This window comes from Brachionichthys hirsutus, unplaced genomic scaffold (assembly GCF_040956055.1).
Source record: "Brachionichthys hirsutus isolate HB-005 unplaced genomic scaffold, CSIRO-AGI_Bhir_v1 contig_844, whole genome shotgun sequence".
NCBI lineage: Eukaryota > Metazoa > Chordata > Actinopteri > Lophiiformes > Brachionichthyidae > Brachionichthys > Brachionichthys hirsutus.
The window spans coordinates 34,124-50,000 of record NW_027180589.1 but is presented as its reverse complement, the minus strand read 5'-3'; the positions used below and the strand labels follow the sequence as shown (position 1 = coordinate 50,000).

Below are 15,877 nucleotides of genomic sequence, written 5' to 3'. Positions count from 1 at the left end.
CCTGGACATTATTACAGAAAGGCGCTCTATAAGACCAGCGCATCATAAGATAAGCACCGTTCCTACCGGTGGCGTAGGCGGAGCTACTGATGTGCAGGCGGCGCCTTACAATGCTGCATGGAGGATTACATTCCACTATACGCGTGTGATGTGTTAAAGTTATCCTCCGAGTCGAGTCTCTACATAGGCTAAACTTTAGAATCAGAGCAATGACATCATCACAGCCTTACTTTAGTGACGGCTTTGTCCAAGTCCATCACCATGTTGTGAAGACTCTCCTCTGCTGCTAAGACCAGCGGACGGACAGACGTGACCTTCAACCGTTTAGACTCGTCAATCACTGACCGGAGGCCGTCCAACATTTCGCTGCAGAGAGAGAAAACAAGCGATCAGCTATTGCCAAGACGTGAATCATCAATATACTCATCATCATCATCATCATCGTCGTCGTCGTCATCCGCTTATCCGGGGCCGGGCCGCGGGGGCAGCAGCCTAAGCAGGGAAGTCCAGACTTCCCTCTCCCCGGCCACTTCCTCTTTGTAGAGAAGTTCCATACCATAGGATATGAATGTTTATATCGCTATAAGAGTCATTTTTAAACAAAGGAATTTAATGAAGGGCTCATGAATTAAATAACTTAATCAATAATCAATCAATCAAGGTTACTTTATTTGTACCCGAAGGTAGATTTGTTTTGCTGTGAGGTGAAGTTTAAACATCCAATATCCATAAAAACAAAATATATATATATAATAATTTGTATAACAAATTATTTTTCACTGCATTGAAAAAATTCACAATGTGGCAAGAACAAAAAAACTACTGCATTGTGTACGTGAGTATTTGAACAACAACTGCGTTGCGTACGCGATTATTTGAACAACAACTGCGTTGCGTATGCGATTATTTGAACAACAACTGCATTGCGTCCGCGATTATTTGAACAACACTGCGTTGCGTACGCGATTATTTGAACGACACTGCGTATGCGATTATTTGAACAAAACTGCACTGCGTCCGCGATTATTTGAACAACACTGCGTTGCGTACGTGATTATTTGAACAAAACTGCGTTGCGTATGCGATTATTTGAACAACAACTGCATTGCGCATGCAATTATTTGAACAACTGCATTGCGCATGCAATTATTTGAACAACTGCATTGCGTCCGCGATTATTTGAACAACACTGCGTTGCGTACGTGAGTATTTTAACAAAACTGCGTTGCGTACGCGATTATTTGAACACTGCGTTGCGTACGCGATTATTTGAACAACAACTGCGTTGCGCACGCGATTATTTGAACAAAACTGCGTTGCGTACGCGATTATTTGAACACTGCGTTGCGTACGCGATTATTTGAACAAAACTGCGTTGCGCACGCGATTATTTGAACAAAACTGCGTTGCGTACGCGATTATTTGAACAAAACTGCGTTGCGAACGCGATTATTTGAACACTGCGTTGCGCACGCGATTATTTGAACAACAACTGCGTTGCGTACGCGATTATTTGAACTGCGTTGCGTACGCGATTATTTGAACAACTGCGTTGCATGCGCGATTATTTGAACAACAACTGCATTGCGTAAGCGATTATTTGAACAACAACTGCGTTGCGTACGCGATTATTTGAACAACAACTGCGTTGCGTACGCGATTATTTGAACAACAACTGCATTGCGTCCGCGATTATTTGAACAACACTGCGTTGCGTACGTGATTATTTTAACAATACTGCGTACGTGATTATTTGAACAAAACTGCATTGCGTCCGCGATTATTTGATCAACACTGCGTTGCGTACGTGATTATTTGAACAAAACTGCGTTGCGTACGCGATTATTTGAACAACTGCGTTGCGTACGCGATTGTTTGAACAACAACTGCGTTGCGGACGCGATTATTTGAACAACAACTGCGTTGCGCACGCGATTATTTGAACAACAACAACTGCGTTGCGCGCGCGATTATTTGAACAAAACTGCGTTGCGTACGCGATTATTTGAACACTGCGTTGCGTACGCGATTATTTGAACACTGCGTTGCGCACGCGATTATTTGAACAAAACTGCGTTGCGTACGCGATTATTTGAACACTGCGTTGCGCACGCGATTATTTGAACAAAACTGCGTTGCGTACGCGATTATTTGAACACTGCGTTGCGCACGCGATTATTTGAAAAACACTGCGTTGCGTACGCGATCATTTGAACAACACTGTGTTGCGCACGCGATTATTTGAACAACAACTGCGTTGCGCGCGCGATTATTTGAACAAAACTGCGTTGCGTATGCGATTATTTGAACACTGCGTTGCGTACGCGATTATTTGAACACTGCGTTGCGCACGCGATTATTTGAACAAAACTGCGTTGCGTACGTGATTATTTGAACACTGCGTTGCGCACGCGATTATTTGAAAAACACTGCGTTGCGTACGCGATCATTTGAACAACACTGTGTTGCGCACGCGATTATTTGAACAACAACTGCGTTGCGTACGTGAGTATTTGAACAACAACTGCGTTGCGTACGTGAGTATTTGAACAACAACTGCGTTGTGTACGTGAGTATTTGAACAACAACTGCGTTGTGTACGTGAGTATTTGAACAACTGCGTAGCGTACGCGATTATTTGAACAACTGCGTTGCGTACGCTATTATTTGAACAACTGCGTTGCGTGCGCGATTATTTGAACAACAACTGCGTTGCGTGCGCGATTATTTGAACAACAACTGCGTTGCGTGCGCGATTATTTGAACAACAACTGCGTTGCGTACGCGATTATTTGAACAACTGCGTTGCATACGCAATTATTTGAACAACAACTGCATTGCGTCCGCGATTATTTGAACACTGCATTGCGTACGTGATTATTTGAACAACACTGCGTACGCGATTATTTGAACAAAACTGCATTGCGTCCGCGATTATTTGAACAACACTGCGTTGCGTATGTGATTATTTGAACAACACTGCATTGCGTACGTGATTATTTGAACAACACTGCGTACGCGATTATTTGAACAAAACTGCATTGCGTCCGCGATCATTTGAACAACACTGTGTTGCGCACGCGATTATTTGAACAACAACTGCGTTGCGCACGCGATTATTTGAACAATAACTGCGTTGCGTACGTGAGTATTTGAACAACAACTGCGTTGCGCACGCGAGTTTTTGAACAACAACTGCGTTGCGTACGCGATTATTTGAACAACAACTGCGTTACGTACGCGATTATTTGAACAACAACTGCGTTGCGTACGCGATTATTTGAACAACTGCGTTGCGTACGCGATTATTTGAACAACTGCGTTGCGTATGCTATTATTTGAACAACTGCGTTGCGTGCGCGATTATTCGAACAACAACTGCGTTGCGTGCGCGATTATTTGAACAACACTGCGTTGCGTATGTGATTATTTGAACAACACTGCATTGCGTACGTGATTATTTGAACAACACTGCGTACGCGATTATTTGAACAAAACTGCATTGCGTCCGCGATCATTCGAACAACACTGTGTTGCGCACGCGATTATTTGAACAACAACTGCGTTGCGCACGCGATTATTTGAACAATAACTGCGTTGCGTACGTGAGTATTTGAACAACAACTGCGTTGCGCACGCGAGTTTTTGAACAACAACTGCGTTGCGTACGCGATTATTTGAACAACAACTGCGTTACGTACGCGATTATTTGAACAACAACTGCGTTGCGTACGCGATTATTTGAACAACAACTGCGTTGCGTACGCGATTATTTGAACAACTGCGTTGCGTACGCGATTATTTGAACAACTGCGTTGCGTACGCGATTATTTGAACAACTGCGTTGCGTACGCTATTATTTGAACAACTGCGTTGCGTGCGCGATTATTTGAACAACAACTGCGTTGCGTGCGCGATTATTTGAACAACAACTGCGTTGCGTGCGCAATTATTTGAACAACAACTGCGTTGCGTACGCGATTATTTGAACAACAACTGCATTGCGTCCGCGATTATTTGAACAACACTGCATTGCGTACGTGATTATTTGAACAACACTGCGTACGCGATTATTTGAACAAAACTGCATTGCGTCCGCGATTATTTGAACAACACTGCGTTGCGTACGTGATTATTTGAACAACTGCGTTGCGTACGCAATTATTTGAACAACTGCGTTGCGTACGCTATTATTTGAACAACTGCGTGGCGTGCGCGATTATTTGAACAACAACTGCGTCGCGTGCGCAATTATTTGAACAACAACTGCGTTGTGTAAGCGATTATTTGAACAACAACTGCGTTGCGTACTCGATTATTTGAACAACAACTGCGTTGCGTACGCGATTATTTGAACAACAACTGCGTTGTGTACATGAGTATTTGAACAACTGCGTTGTGTACGTGAGTATTTGAACAACAACTGCGTTGCGCACGCAAGTTTTTGAACAACAACTGCGTTGCGTACGCGATTATTTGAACAACATCTGCATTACGTACGCGATTATTTGAACAACTGCGTTGCGTACGCGATTATTTGAACAACAACTGCGTTGCGTACGCGATTATTTGAACAACAACTGCATTGCGTCCGCGATTATTTGAACAACACTGCATTGCGTACGTGATTATTTGAACAACACTGCGTACGCGATTATTTGAACAAAACTGCATTGCGTCCGCAATTATTTGAACAACACTGCGTTGCGTACGTGATTATTTGAACAAAACTGCGTTGCGTACGCGATTATTTGAACAACAACTGCGTTGCGGACGCGATTATTTGAACAACAACTGCGTTGCAGACGCGATTATTTGAACAACAACTGCGTTGCGGACGCGATTATTTGAACAACAACTGCGTTGCGGACGCGATTATTTGAACAACAACTGCGTTGCGCATGCGATTATTTGAACAACAACTGCATTGCGCATGCAATTATTTGAACAACAACAACTGCGTTGCGCACGCGATTATTTGAACACTGCGTTGCGCACGCGATTATTTGAACAAAACTTCGTTGCGTACGCGATTATTTGAACACTGCGTTGCGCACGCGATTATTTGAACAAAACTGCGTTGTGTACGTCAGTATTTGAACAACAACTGCGTTGTGTACATGAGTATTTGAACAACAACTGCGTGGTGTACGTGAGTATTTGAACAATAACTGCCTTGTGTACGTGAGTATTTGAACAATAACTGCATTGTGTACGTGAGTATTTGAACAATAACTGCGTTGTGTACGTGAGTATTTGAACAATAACTGCGTTGTGTACGTGAGTATTTGAACAATAAGTGCGTTGTGTACGTGAGTATTTGAACAATAACTGCGTTGTGTACGTGAGTATTTGAACAATAACTGCGTTGTGTACGTGAGTATTTGAACAATAACTGCGTTGTGTACGTGAGTATTTGACTGGTCTTACTGGGCCTTCAGCAGAGCCGCTCCAGCATCAGTCACTGCAGAAGCTCTTTCCTCCAGAGCTTCCTCCAGATCTTCCTCCAGAGTCTTCCTCAGGGACAATTTGTCCAGTGGAGGAACCTACAGTTAAAACAACTCATCACACCATTGCAACGCAGTACTGCTGCCTACTATGACAGTCAAGGCAGTATTCGTATAGCCAGTACTAACCCCTACAGCTTGTTACCCTCGTCGAAGAGGAGGCGAGGGTATTGCAATTGGGTCCGTTTGTTTGTGTGTCTGTCTGTCCGAGCGCATAACTCAAAAACTAGTAACCCAATCGACTTGAAATTTTTACACAAGCAAGGTTCTGTCCGTGGCTCGGTCCTCCCCGAGAATGGCGTTGATCCGGATCTGGATCCAGATTCTAGAATTATTTTTACATCTGGAATTGTGCCTGTGCTGTAAACTGTCACTTTAAGAGGGAGGGAAACGAATGGCATGATGGGAAAAAGAGTCCAGAAGGAGTCTTGTAGTACGTTCCGGAGCAGCAAGCTAGAGCAGGTTTGGCCCCTCTGATCCGGAAGCCCTGTTTACTGTCTCACAAGATCCAATAGTCTTTTGGAGGCGGGGTCTGCAATCTCTGATTGTCTTTCTAGTTTGTCATTGTGTGTGTGTGCTGCATGCATCTAGGACAAAGACCCGTCTGTCCTCGCTCCGCCCACATGATCCGCCCTCACGCTCCGCCCTCACGCTCTGTACCTCTGCTGCCATTGCCTCCTTCAGCTTGTGCGTGTGCTGCACGATGGCCTGCAAGGCCACACCCTGGGCCTCGATGGCCCGCAGCGTGGCTTGGGCGGAGCCGGCCAACGAGTCCTCCAGGCTGGATGATACAGCTGACAGGAAACAGGAAGTAGGAAAGCTCAGTGTGGTTGGTGTGTCCATGAATATCCTGTAAAGGCTGAAATCAACCGGAATACTTCTGAGTATTTCAAGCATAACAGTTTAATGATACTTTTTTGACTCAGGTGTAGTATTTTACCGTATAACTACAATTGTACTGTACATGAAACTGTGTTGTTGACAGCCTACATGCGAGGATGTCTCGTTCCTCCTGGTCTCGTTGAGCCAATATAGCCGTTACTTGTTCTACTGGACGTTCTACTGGACGTTCTACTGGACGTTCCTTCAGCGGTCCTGCTGCTGGACACGGCTCTTCATCAGGATGATGCTCAAGGTCGTGGCAGCCTTCACATTCCTCTGCAGCAAAGCAGAACACACACAAGCAGCTTCACGGAACGTTTCAGAACCGATCCAGTTCTCTTCTTTTTGCTCTACACGGAACCTTTTATGTGTTAACCGAACTTTAGGCAACGGAAATGTTCAAACGTCCACTGATCCGATCCAGAAGGAAACAAAGCTGAATTCATTTCAAAGACTCATGACTAGACGACCTCAAGCATTCCCACAAGGTCAAACATCCGGAACTGCCCGCCAGCCGCTCAGAACTAGGGAAGCATTTTGGATGAGAAGTAAAGGTTCTCACGGCTTGGTCCATTTACACCATTTTTAAAATTGCCTTCTCCTCAATATTGTTTTCCCGGTTTGAATTTGATGTCTTTTTCCACACATTTCCTGATAACGAATGTACCGTATTTTCCGCACTATAAGGCGCACCTAAAAGCCTCTCATTTTCTCAAAGCTTGACCGTGTTCCTTTTATGCGGTTAATACGGTAATGGCGGCCACCGTAGTCTTGTGTGTCTGTGTTGGGATCGGAGTGTGTGTCCGGCTGAGGTGTGCGCCCCTCCCCCGGGAGTGAGTGAGTGAGAGAGAGAGAGAGTTGAGGAAAGGGAAAGCTGTTCGACTCCCCCGCTGAAGAGCAACAAACCGACAAAGCGAGCTTCACGTGTTTCTTTCACGCGTTTGCAACTGAACAACGCTGGGATGTGTTGTGAATATGGACATTAACGTTTGAACAACGGTGAGTTATTGTTATGTTGTTACCTGGGGGGGGGATAAAACAGCATGTAGCTTTGAACTGTGACTAATGGAGTTGGAAAGGCGGTGCAAACGCCGGTAAGAGCTCCCGGTACCGGTACCGTGTGAATGCACTTGCTTTGGGAGTGAACAGAGTTGTCAGAACGCTGGTTTATATTTTATTAATAAGGTTTGACTGTCTGAATTATCTGACTGTTTTTTTGACATTCCCTTCCCTCCACTTAGTGGATGCATCACGCAACTGCAGCCACAACAGTAGTTTATACTCCATGCGCCTTATATGTGGACAAAGTCCTAAAATAGGCCCCTCATTGAAGGTGCGCCTAATGGCGCGGAAAATACGGTACAAACGTTCTCTTGAAATAATATCTTTGTAAAGAACAAAAGTAAAAATATGAGCAGAAGCATTGCCTGTCAGTCTAAACCCAGGGTCACATGACACCCCAGCAGCTTATGATTGGACCGTGGACTGGTCAACATGCACCTTTGACAGCTGCTGCTGAATCACACGGAGCGGGGACGGACGGGACGTCACTGATGGCTGCGATGATACGAGACGCCTCTGCTGAAGCCTCTGGAGGAGACAACAGACGAGACACGTGGAACACAGCAAACCAACCGTCTCCACTTCACCCTGTCCTTTGCATCGGCCTCCCTCACTACGTCCATGTGTCTTCTCCTGGGTCGTCCTCTAGTCCTGTTCCCTGTAAGTTCCATCCTTAGCTGTCGTATTCCAGTCTTCTGGAAGCCTCTCTTGTCCACCCAGAGTCTGTCTCACCTCTTCGTTCTTCAGCCTCCACCACTTTGTCCTCTGCTCTGCCTTCATCCTCTTCCTCTTCCTCACCTCCAGCCTATGCTGGCTGGCTACACTCTCTCCTACCACGACCTTAAGGTCACCGACCTCCTTTAAACTGCTCCGTCTACTCAAGATGTCCACCTGGTGCTCCTCCCTCCACTCTTGTAGGTCACTCTATGTTCTAGTCTCTTCTGGAAATAACTGTTAACTCCTGCCATGTCCCTCCTTTTGGTAAAGTCCACCAGCATCTGTCCTTCTAGGTTCCTGTCCTGAACACCAAACTTACCATCACTTCTTCATCTCCTCTATTTCCTTCACCGACACGCCCATTGAGGTCTGCTCCAATCAGAACTCTCTCTCTGCTAGAATGCTCTGAAGCACTTCATCTAAGTCAGTCCAGAACTTCTCCTTCTCCTCTAACTCACCTCCTACCTGTGGAGCGTAAGAACTTCTCCTTCTCCTCTAACTCACCTCCTACCTGTGGAGCGTAAGAACTTCTCCTTCTCCTCTAACTCACCTCCTACCTGTGGAGCGTAAGAACTTCTCCTTCTCCTCTAACTCACCTCCTGCCTGTGGAGCGTAAGAACTTCTCCTTCTCCTCTAACTCACCTCCTACCTGTGGAGCGTAAGAACTTCTCCTTCTCCTCTAACTCACCTCCTACCTGTGGAGCGTAAGAACTTCTCCTTCTCCTCTAACTCACCTCCTACCTGTGGAGCGTAAGAACTTCTCCTTCTCCTCTAACTCACCTCCTACCTGTGGAGCGTAAGAACTTCTCCTCCTCCTCTAACTCACCTCCTACCTGTGGAGCGTAAGAACTTCTCCTTCTCCTCTAACTCACCTCCTACCTGTGGAGCGTAAGAACTTCTCCTTCTCCTCTAACTCACCTCCTACCTGTGGAGCGTAAGAACTTCTCCTTCTCCTCCAACTCACCTCCTACCTGTGGAGCATAAGAACTCCTCCTTCTCCTCTAACTCACCTCCTACCTGTGGAGCGTAAGAACTTCTCCTTCTCCTCTAACTCACCTCCTACCTGTGGAGCGTAAGAACTTCTCCTTCTCCTCTAACTCACCTCCTACCTGTGGAGCGTAAGAACTTCTCCTTCTCCTCTAACTCACCTCCTACCTGTGGAGCGTAAGAACTTCTCCTTCTCCTCCAACTCACCTCCTACCTGTGGAGCATAAGAACTCCTCCTTCTCCTCTAACTCACCTCCTACCTGTGGAGCGTAAGAACTTCTCCTTCTCCTCTAACTCACCTCCTACCTGTGGAGCGTAAGAACTTCTCCTTCTCCTCTAACTCACCTCCTACCTGTGGAGCGTAAGAACTTCTCCTTCTCCTCTAACTCACCTCCTACCTGTGGAGCGTAAGAACTTCTCCTTCTCCTCTAACTCACCTCCTACCTGTGGAGCGTAAGAACTTCTCCTTCTCCTCTAACTCACCTCCTACCTGTGGAGCGTAAGAACTTCTCCTTCTCCTCTAGAACACTCTGCACCAATTCCTCCTTCAAGATAACTCCTCCTCTATTCCTCTTTCCTCTCCTCCGTTATAAACAACTTGAATCCTGCTCCTCAGCTTCTAGCCTTGCTTCCTTTCCTCCTGGTCTCCTGGACACACATCAACCTTCCTCCTCCTCTTCATCATGTCCACCAGCTCTCTAGCTTTTCCTGTCATCGTCCCAACATTCAGAGTCTCTACTCTCAGTCCTGAACTCTTCGTTCCCTCTTCTCTCAAAAACGGGTTTTATGTTCATCATATATTTTTATTTTCTGCCCAACTAAGATTTAGGGTGCGTTCACACTGCGCAGTTTGCTCCCTTTAAAACGGACCAGAGTTCCTTTTCTCGGATAATCTGCTCCGTTTGGGCCAGTGGGAACGCGGCTCCGGACTCTGGAGAGGATCAAAAAAGTCCCCCTGAAAAGGAGGGTCTCGGTCCCTTTGGGCGGAGCAAAGGACGGAGCAACGTACGTAGTGACGCTACGCGGTGCGTCTCCGGAAGAGGAAGTACAGCGAGTACTCCCAGCTGCTCCAAAAAAAATAAAAGTGGTGAAATATGTACCGCTGTGTGTAGATTTCATGAACTAAATATGCGTTATAATACTTTAATCTTTTGTTCAGCAGCTCCACGGCGCTTTAAGCGGAGAATCAGCTGTTCAGCAGCGATAGCTTCTCATTCCGTTGTTCTGAACTGATCCGGAGACGTTACGGATCCACAGCGACTTTGTGTTTGTTAAAAACGACTAGCGTTGTGTAACATTTATGATTTAGGCCAGAACTAAATGAGATTCCCTCCTTGAAAGAGCAGCAGCCGTAACGGCGCACTAAAAAACAAAACATGGGAGAGGGCGGGACTTCCCCTTCTACTGTGTCCAATCGACGAGCGCCCTTTCAGCCACGCGACGCTGCTCAGAAAGTTCGTTCCATGAAGAAATCACAGTGTGAACGCAGACCTTTCAGCTAATTATAAATGCAGGAATCTGCTCCCAAAGGAACCGAGTCCTCTTGGTGCAGTGGGAAAGCACCCTAAAGCACTTTTATTTTTATAGCTTTTGTTCCAGTAATATATTGTGTAGTTTATTGTTACACGCTTCTCACAGGTTGTATTATTCTGTAAAACCGAACTCCCACAAGCGGACAGGCGGATAAAAGGTCAGAGATTTATAGAGGGGCTACCAATGACGCTCAGCTCGTTCCACCTACACAATGCAGCACCTGGAGAACAAGGCGGAGCTTACCTTCCATGCCGTGTGCCGGCTGTGGCACGATGGAGGCCTTCTCATTTGGTGCATTATCCGCTGCTTCTTTTTCAGATTTGGGTTTTGACATCAGTTTTTCTAGCATTGAGGGAGGCTGCACTAACTCCACCTGAGGAAAAGAGAAAGCGTAAAAGATATTTTATATATACCCGTACGTACCCATACGGCCAAAACACAGCCTGGTTGAAACCCATTTTAAAACGTGAATACATTTCCCCGGTGCTGCAGTGATGAGCATCAGCCCTCACACTGCGCCCCGACACAATGTGCATGTCTCGTCAGAGGGGCCCGCAGTTTGGTGTAAATGTCATTTTGTGTGTGTTTTCTAAAGTGCGTACATAAAAGGTTCTTCTGATTGACTGAATTATCATCTATTGTTTTTATAGTGCTGAAAATGTCAGCTTGATGTTTAATGTTCATCAGACCACGCATAATTAGGAGGGGGGCAGGTTTCACCAACCGAGCGACCGAGGAATGAAGTTCCACGTTCCAATCACAAACCTCGCCTCAAAAAAACTACACAGACACACAGCAAACCAACAAGAAATACTATGAACCCCAACCCATCAGCTACATGCAGTTCAGTGTAGCAGCAGGTGCAGGTAAACCGGCTAACCTAACGAAGTAACGTAGCTCACTAAACTACACCCACGTCGATGTGGACAAAGTTCTCAAGCGTTCCATCGTTCCCCTCTACATGTCTGAGGTTCCGGTATTCCCGAGTTAGTCGTTTCCCAGAAGCATCAAGGAGTTTTCTTTGCTTCCTTTTTGCATCGTCATTTCTTGACGCTGAAATGCGGCACACCTGCGCTCCAATTGGTGCATATTGTAACCTAGGGTGGGACAGTGGCGTAGTGGGCAGCACTGTCGCCTCACAGCAAGGAGGTAGCAGGTTGGAATCTGTGCAGTGTTTGTACGTTCTCCCAGTGACCGCGTGGGCTTTCTCCAGGTTCTCCGGGTTCTCCGGGTTCCTCCCACTCCCAAAAACACGTCATTTAGATGAGCTGATTTCTTCAAAATTGTCCATAGCGACTGTCCGTCTCTGCGTGGCCCCGCACTGCAGTGACCCCCCCCACACCTGGAAGTCAGTGCAACAGACTCAGCCAGGATAAGCTCTGGCAACACCTGGAAACACCTGGAATGGTCTCAGCTACAGGAACATGGATGGCTGTTGTAATCAGCATGTATTTGCACGATGCACATTTTTATCTGTGAAATTATTTGTTACCCTTTTTTGGTGGGGGGTGGGGTTAGGGTTAGTAACTTCTGAAACGTTTGTCGTTGGTTGAAGGCCCTGTCCCAACTATTTCCAAATGTAGAGAGAGTGTTAGGAGAATTCTGGAATACATTTGTTCCTGCTTTCATAGATTAAAGAGATCCTTTGATACGTGTAGTCTAGGGTTTAATTCTTGAATGAAGCGCAGGTTAAAGCGAAATGATAAAAAAGGAGTCGTGAAATGTGTTATCCCCGCAGCACTGGGGGAGGAGCATTGACCAGATCAGGAACGGAGAGGGGAATCGAAGCGGTCCAATCTAAAGTCTCGCTAGCATTTGCAACTCTTCTCAAGATGCTCTGTAGCCACTCTGACCTGTCTCTGGTTGGGGAGGACATCATCTTGAGAAGTGGGTCCCAAAGCCCAGCCCAGCAGCCAGCCCGAGTACGGCACGTTGTTCTCCACAGCCGTCCTAAACTTGTGGTCCCACTGGGCACAGAGTATCAGAGCTCCAACGCCACCAGCCGCCACCACCAGACCAGTGGCGGCTACTTTAGCAGCAGCCCTGTGGTGGAGACACGGAACCGACGTCAGCATCCGGCCGCCACCGGGGCGACTTCCTGCCAGCTTACCTGGTCCCTCCAGAGGAGTAGCTCCGGCTGGGCTGCAGGTTCGACTGGCGGCTTCTCCTGAAGTTCACCTGGAACGAGTGCAGGGCAGAGAGAGTAGCTGATGTCGTCAAGGCAACGACACGTCTCCGCTTCACCCCGTCCTTTAAGCTAACGGGCTATAAATGAGCTGCAGCATGATCCTCTCACTCAAGGCCCAGTGCGGCCTGCTAGTAAGCTAGCACAGCTAGCATTTTAGAATCCATTTGATCAACAGTTACATTCTTGTTCCTGAGTCATCAGATGCAGTGACGTCCAAAGACAGTCACTCAGTGGAGCCGCTGCCCTCTGCAGCAACAAAACCTCATCCAAATACAATTTAAGAAGGCATTACTTACAGCTGATCAATGGTCCTGTAACGATCAATTAAATGTTTGTCCTGTTTTCTGGACGCTCTCTTGGGATGTTTTGACGATGATTACATGAATGTAAAGTCTGCTCAGGTATATTGATATGATGTTCTGTGTGGATATGTATTGTGGATATGTAGTGTGTATATGTATTGTGTATATGTACAGCATAGTGCTTTCATGATTTGATGTTATGATACATGTAATCCCGGACCCCAGGAAGACTAGCTGATGCCACGGTAACAACTAATGGGGATCCTTTTTAAATCAATAAATACATTTACTGATGATGATCACGTGATCAATGACCAGCTGGGAGATGATGATCACGTGATCAATGACCAGCTGGGAGATGATGATCACGTGATCAATGACCAGCTGGGAGATGATGATCACATGATCAATGACCAGCTGGGAGATGATGATGACGTGATCAATGACCAGCTGGGAGATGATGATCACGTGATCAATGACCAGCTGGGAGATGATGATCACATGATCAATGACCAGCTGGGAGATGATGATCACGTGATCAATGACCAGCTGGGAGATGATGACATCATCAATGACCAGCTGGGAGATGATGATGACATGATCAATGACCAGCTGGGAGATGATGATCACGTGATCAATGACCAGCTGGGAGATGATGATGACATCATCAATGACCAGCTGGGAGATGATGATCACATGATCAATGACCAGCTGGGAGATGATGATCACATCATCAATGACCAGCTGGGAGATGATGATCACGTGATCAATGACCAGCTGGGAGATGATGATGACATCATCAATGACCAGCTGGGAGATGATGATCACGTGATCAATGACCAGCGGCGGATGCTGTATGCGCAGGCTAACATGCTAAAGAAGAAATTTAGTTTTTGCTCTGAAGCGGTCAAAGTCACCCTCTTCAGGGCCTTTTGTACGCCGCTCTATACTGCCCCCTTGTGGATCAAGTACAAACAGGCCAGCATGCAGAAGTTGAGGGTGGCGTACAATGACTGGGTTAACGCCCTTAATGCTCAGCTGAGGCACCTGCATACAGGTGTGTTATACACCTGCATACAGGTGTGTTATACACCTGCATACAGGTGTGACATCATCAGAACACTGACTCAGCCAAGCCTAAGTGCTGTGAAGTTTAACTCAGGTATTTGGTGTCACTGGTACCTGATGTTATTGTAGGATTACTGTGTGTACTGTGTGTACTGTGCGTACTGTGTAAACGTTGTCGATGTTGTAAATGTTGTGTGCTTTTTAATTGGACCATTGTGTCTGCAATAAAGATTTGATTGATTGATTGATCATAGAACTCTAACAGTGACTGGCGTCGTGTACGATGTCACTGTGGAGCGCGAACGCAGACAAGGTAAAAAAGAAGAATAAATAAATAAAGTCAGGCGTGTAGGTGTCTGAACTCTCCACCGGACCCTCAGAACTCAGGTGTCTGAACTCTCCACCGGACCCTCAGAACTCAGGTGTCTGAACTCTCTGCCGGACCCTCAGAACTCAGGTGTCTGAACTCTCTGCCGGACCCTCAGAACTCAGGTGTCTGAACTCTCCACCGGACCCTCAGAACTCAGGTGTCTGAACTCTCTACCGGACCCTCAGAACTCAGGTGTCTGAACTCTCCACCGGACCCTCAGAACTCAGGTGTCTGAACTCTCCACCGGACCCTCAGAACTTAAGGAGACTCGGATGAAGGTTGAAGCTCCAGCCAGAGGACACAATATTCTGCGGGTCCGGAAAAACTGGTCAAAATGAGGGAAACGGCTGGAACTGAACGAGTTAATGACAGAAGAACGCGTTAAGATGCGGCTGGACTCAAGTAATCCAACCGGGAGGCGAACCCCGAGTCACCGGACGACAAACGGCGAGACCGGAATGGTTGCGCAGTGAAGGGCTAGCTGAAGGGCTAGCTAGCAGCCGGGCGCGGGGCTTACCCGGGCCATAGTAGCAGCTCCTCGCAGGCAAACCCTCAACATAGTATCCGGTCTCTTTATGTCCAACCTGTGAAAAAATGTCACCTTCAAGTCACAGCAGAGCGAACACGCCGACACTGCAGTGTTTGCTTCTTCTTCTTCGTTTTTTTATGTTTCCTTCTTCTTCGTCTCTTGCATGATTAGTTGCTATAGCGCCACCTGCCGCAGCGCGGAGGAGAACAGTTGAAACGTTCTTCTTCCTGAGCACGGCGCTCTGAGAGCTGCAACAGCGCCGCGAAAACCGGAGGAATCCGGTCAGAGAAAACAGGCAACGCGGAGAAATAACCGGGTACGAATGCAAATCAACATAAACGCAAAGAACAGGAGCAAAAAAAAAAAAGAGGTTCTGGATTGTTTAGCAGACAGTCTTCAGCATCATGGCTCATATAAAAAGGTGTAAAGATAAAGGAGCAGATCTCTCTGGAGTTACGGCAGGCCTGCTGGGGCTGGAGCTATCCAGGAAAACGGTCAGTAAAAATAAATATGAATGGGAAACAAACCCAAACATATACAGGAACTAATGAAACACTTTTAATATAAACACACAAAAAAAACAAGATTCGAGAATGTAAAATATATGTGGAAATAAATACGAAAATAAATATAATTAAATATCAATCAATAAATAAAAGGTCTCTGCTCTTGTATTTATTTATTCCTGTGCAGGAAGGACTTTCAACGGAAACAAGACCGCAAGGGCTTTTA

General features: G+C 46.5%; 1 protein-coding gene across 1 annotated transcript in view; it reads right to left on the bottom strand.

Annotated features, from left to right (window-relative positions):
* LOC137916061 (MICOS complex subunit MIC60-like) overlaps nt 1–15,173 on the bottom strand; it is a 26,027-nt gene extending 10,854 nt beyond the window's left edge. The window contains exons 1-8 of the mRNA XM_068759178.1: nt 15,134–15,173; nt 12,799–12,866; nt 12,542–12,731; nt 10,932–11,061; nt 6,498–6,665; nt 6,168–6,301; nt 5,431–5,546; nt 231–366 (exon numbers count right to left, since the gene is read on the bottom strand). Coding sequence (XP_068615279.1) covers nt 231–366; nt 5,431–5,546; nt 6,168–6,301; nt 6,498–6,665; nt 10,932–11,061; nt 12,542–12,731; nt 12,799–12,866; nt 15,134–15,142 — 951 coding nt within the window. The 5' untranslated portion in view covers nt 15,143–15,173. The remainder of the gene's footprint in view (nt 1–230; nt 367–5,430; nt 5,547–6,167; nt 6,302–6,497; nt 6,666–10,931; nt 11,062–12,541; nt 12,732–12,798; nt 12,867–15,133) is intronic.
* Nucleotides 15,174–15,877: the final 704 nt, after the last annotated feature.